The 4,565-nt window shown below is 35.6% G+C and overlaps 1 protein-coding gene across 1 annotated transcript in view; it reads right to left on the bottom strand.

The window, feature by feature from the left end:
• Positions 1-4,565, bottom strand: part of EML5 (echinoderm microtubule associated protein like 5) — a 186,729-nt gene that overhangs the window by 101,759 nt on the left and 80,405 nt on the right. Inside the window, exon 7 of the mRNA XM_012640398.1 lies at positions 2,904-3,046. Coding sequence (XP_012495852.1) covers positions 2,904-3,046 — 143 coding nt within the window. The remainder of the gene's footprint in view (positions 1-2,903; positions 3,047-4,565) is intronic.

The following is a 4,565-nucleotide window of genomic DNA, read 5'->3' as shown; positions in this document are numbered from 1 at the left end:
TATATAGCTATCACTAGTTATTTTTATTTCAGCCTCTTCAACCTTTGTTAATAAAACATAAATTCATCCCTCAGGGACCATGTCAACCAGTGAAGTTGAACATTTTTTCCAGTTGAGCTTACAGTTGAGCTTCCAAAATAATACAGATACTTGTGACAACCATAAAAATAGATAAACACTTAGTTTAACACCACTGATTTTCCAAAGTTGTGTAGTTGGTGGGGAGGAGGAGGAAGAGTTGAGGAGAAGGATCCAGGGAGAGAGCAGGGGTAGGAGGAGGAGAGAGTTCCTATTTCCAATTAGTGTCAGGGACTCTTCTCTATATAATTTTGCCTCACTCATCTGAAATGCTCCAAGTAAATAATTTCCAAAACAGAAGTTTAAATGGATGTGTACCAATATTTAAAGTTTCTAAATGTACAATTTAGAGCACTCAAAGTTAAACTTCTTCCAGTAACACTGAGTACTTAACTTTGTTTTAGGCACTAGGGATACAAACTTGAACTCACCTTCTATGACAGATGGATATAAAGTAATTATGATAAAATGTGGTGATTACTCAAAAAAAAGTGTGAAGTTCTACAGAAATACTGAAAGAAGGATTAAGACTAGACTAAAGGCAGGAAGGGGCCAAGGAAGGGTGATATCTCTTTTGAGCATAAAACCTGAGAAGCTGGCTAAGTATAAAAGAAGAGAAGGGGTTTTCCAGGAAGAAGATACAGCATGAGCCAAGGCACAGCAATATGCAAGTATGTGGCACCTTTGAGGAATAGCAATAATGCAATGTGGATACAAGAATAAGTGGATAAAGTAGTTAGTGATTGATGGGGTTAAAGAGATAGATTGAGGACAATCTGTGATTAATCTGGTATGTTGCCAAGGAGTTTGGGCTTTACCATGGTGTTAATCATACAGAGAAAGATAAAAATCCAGCCCCTTAACTGAAAAAGGGGACCAAAACAAATGAAGAAAACAGAATATGTTTTCATTTTCCTTTCTTCCCAGATCGAATTTCCCAGGATTCTTTGCAGTTAGTTTAGCCAAAGACAAGTGAGTGGAAATGATGTGAGCCATTTTCTAGCCATGCGTTTTTAGGAAGCTGGTATACCCCCTTCGAACACTCTTGCCCCTTCTACTGGCTGGATGGAGATAGCTATGATGATGGGCCCTAGGGAGTGATGAAACTACAACAAACTGAAAGGGACCTGGGTCTTAGAGTTACCTGGGGAAGGAAAACCACTCATTGACTTTTGACTGTTACACGTGCAAGAATTAATCTTCAATTTTAAATGAGCCACTACACAGCTAAAGGCCAATTAATCACAGTAGTTAGTAGTTAGTGATTATTCTAACCAATGTAGTGTTAGAAATAGAAATAGAAATAGAAAAGGAGCTCCAAGATAGATCCAAGATTATAATATTTAAAACTTCTGTACTTTTTTTTTTTAAAGCTTTCCTAGTTGACATTGCTTTTGCCTTAGACCCTGCAACTTGCAAAGTCCTCTTACTAAGGCCAAGCGTGGTGGCTCGCGCATGTAATCCTAGCACTCTAGGAGGCCGCGGCAGTAGGATAGCTTGAGCTCATGAATTTGAGACCAGCCTGAGCAAGAGCGAGACCCCATCTCTACTAAAAATACAAAAATTAGCTGGGCGTCATGGTGTGCACCTGTAGTCCCAGCTACTCAGGAGGCTAAGAGGCAGGAAGATTGCTTGAGCCCAGGAGTTCGAGGTTATACTGAGCTGTGATCATGCCACTGTGCTACAGCCTGGGCAACAAAGCGAGACCCTGTCTCTAAAAAAAAAAAAAAAAGTTAGTTTAAGAGAAAAATCTTGGCATATCCCATTATAAAAATCTGTCTCAGAAAGAGAAGTATGCAAATATAGAAACTCAGAAGTACAAGGGAAAATGATGTATCTGAAGAAATGAAAGCAGTTTTGTATAGATGAAAGAAAGACACTGAGGTACAGAGAAACAGGCAGGAGAGATGTGCCATGTTAAGGATCATGAACTTCATTCTAAGGACAGTGCATACTTTAGATAGCATCATACTTTAGAAAGAGGAAGAATATAAACAAATGTGTTTTTAAAGGAATCACTTATCAATATAGAGTGAAAAAAGGTCTTGAATGAAGCAAAACAGGAGATATGGAGACCACCAATACAGTCAGGAGATGACATAAGGCTATGCAAGAGTACAATGGTGAGAATGGAAGGAAGGAGATTAATTTGAGAGCTATTTAGGAAGTAGACTTTCCAGAAGTCTGTGATTAAGTAGACAGAGCCAAAAGAGAAAAATGAATTAACAGCTTCTGGGCTGGGCAATTGAGTGGAAGATCCTACCATTAACTGAGCTAGAGAAGAAAGACTTTATAAGTATTTATCCTTGTAAACATTCAGTGGATCTACAGCAAAGTTTTTAATGGTTGCATAGAATTCAACTGAATGCACCTACCTATAATTGCTTTAACAAATTCTTTAAACTTTTCTAATTATCCAAACAACGGAAGAGAGACAGGTATTTTTTTCAAAGCATAAAGCTGTAAATAACAACAAAAAACATTTCACCCAGTTTTAACAGCCTCATGGTTGTTCAATGGCAAGGGATCATTACTGAAAATCCATCCTACCAAGAAAAGGAAGTTGAGACCCAAATTTATAGCTCAAAATTTTAGGCATTAGTCTCTTAAGCATTCTTAACCCCCCAAAACAATGTTTTTGAGTTTAATTTTCTAACAAAGCTATTCTTATAAATATATTTTATATTTAATAAAACTAATATCTGAAATCTATCTGTATTAATAAGAGGAAGAAAAAAGGCTATGTGGGTAAAAACAATGAGTACTACATATTCTATCTCATTGAATAGAAAATTACTGTCTGTTTCTAATTTCTACCCTAATACCATACCTTACTCGAAGTACGGTGAATGAGCCATCCTTCATTCCAAGGGCAAGATGGACTCCATCTGCATTTACAGCTGCACAACGAATTGGTTCTTCCATATTACACCTTGCTATTAATGCATGATCTACTAGGCTCCATATCCTGTAACATTTAATTTAAAAAACAAAAAAGAATAGTAAATTAAGGCATAGTTTAAAAAATAATGACAGATTCTATGAAAAGATTTTGGTGAAAATAATAATCTCATTTTAAGTTAAGATAAATCTAGATATTTTAACTGTCTCCTTTGTAGCAAAGAATTCTTATCTATGAAAATGGAAATACTGCTCATCCTTAAAATGACTGAAGTTGATAGAATCTTTTACTTTTAAAACAATGCAGTGATGTTAATTCTTTCAAACCACTCATTTTAGACAATTTGTATCCTAATCAAAGGGAATATATATATATACACACATACATGCATATCCTTAAATTATATATATGGTCTAACACTTAAAACTATTCAAATTCAAAATATCTTCCAGACTATGATGCTACAAAACAACAAAAATGATAACTAGAAGATACCTACTGTTTGAAAATTAAGAATTATACTTCCAAATCACCTAAAGGAAAAGATGAAATCCTAATGAAAATTAGTCAATGTGTTGAACTAATGAAAATTAGTTGATATGTTGAATTAAGTTATAACACAATTGCTCACATCAAAACTTGTGAAAGCTGAAATAGTACTTAGGGAGAACTTCTAGGAGCTTTAAATGTGTATACAGTCAGCCCTCCATATCTGTGGGTTCTGCATCCATGGATTCAACCAACTGCACATGGAAAATGTAGTTAAGACTATGATGGTTGAGTCTGTACTAAACATGTACAGACTCATTTTTCTTGTCATTATTCCCTAGGCAATACAGTATAACAACTATTTACATAGCACTTACATTGTATTAGGTATTATAAACAATCTAGAGATGATTTAAAGTACAGTTGACCCTCGGACAACATGGGAGTTAGGACTGCCAACACCATGTAGTTGAAAATTCACATAAAATTTTGACTCCCCCAAAACTTAACAGCCTACTGTTGAACAAAAGCCGTACCAATAATAGTCGATTAACACACATTTTGTATGTTAGAAGTATTACATACTACATTCTTGCAATAAAGTAAGCTAGAGAATAGAAAATGTTACTAAGAAAATCATAAGGAAGAGAAAATATATTTACTATTTATTAAGTGCAAGTGGATCATCATAAAGGTCTTCAGCCTTGTTGTCTTCATGCTGAGTAGGCTGAGGAAGATGAGGAAAAGGAGGGGTTGGTCTTGCTATTACAGGGGTTGCAGAGAAAGAAGAAAATCTGCCTATAATGGACCAGTGTAGTTCAAACCCATGTTATTCAAGGGTCAACTGTATATGGAAGGATGTACGTAGGTTATATGCAAATACTATACCATTTTATATAAGGGACGTGACCATCACAGATTTTGTTTTCTGTTGGGAGGGGTGGTTTCCTGGAACCAATCTTCCCGCAAGTACCAAGAGATGACTGTATTACAAAATTTTAAAAAGGCTACAGTTTAATGAATAGGCATCTACCCCAAGAGATTAGGAAAAGATCAGCAAAACTAAGACTTTCTAAATGCTTTTATAACAGTATCC

The sequence above is a fragment of the Propithecus coquereli genome, unplaced genomic scaffold (genome assembly GCF_000956105.1).
Source record: "Propithecus coquereli isolate 6110/MARCELLA unplaced genomic scaffold, Pcoq_1.0 Scaffold152, whole genome shotgun sequence".
NCBI classification, from domain to species: Eukaryota; Metazoa; Chordata; class Mammalia; order Primates; family Indriidae; genus Propithecus; species Propithecus coquereli.
Note: the sequence above shows the minus strand (reverse complement) of the source record. Positions and strands in the feature narration are given on the sequence as shown.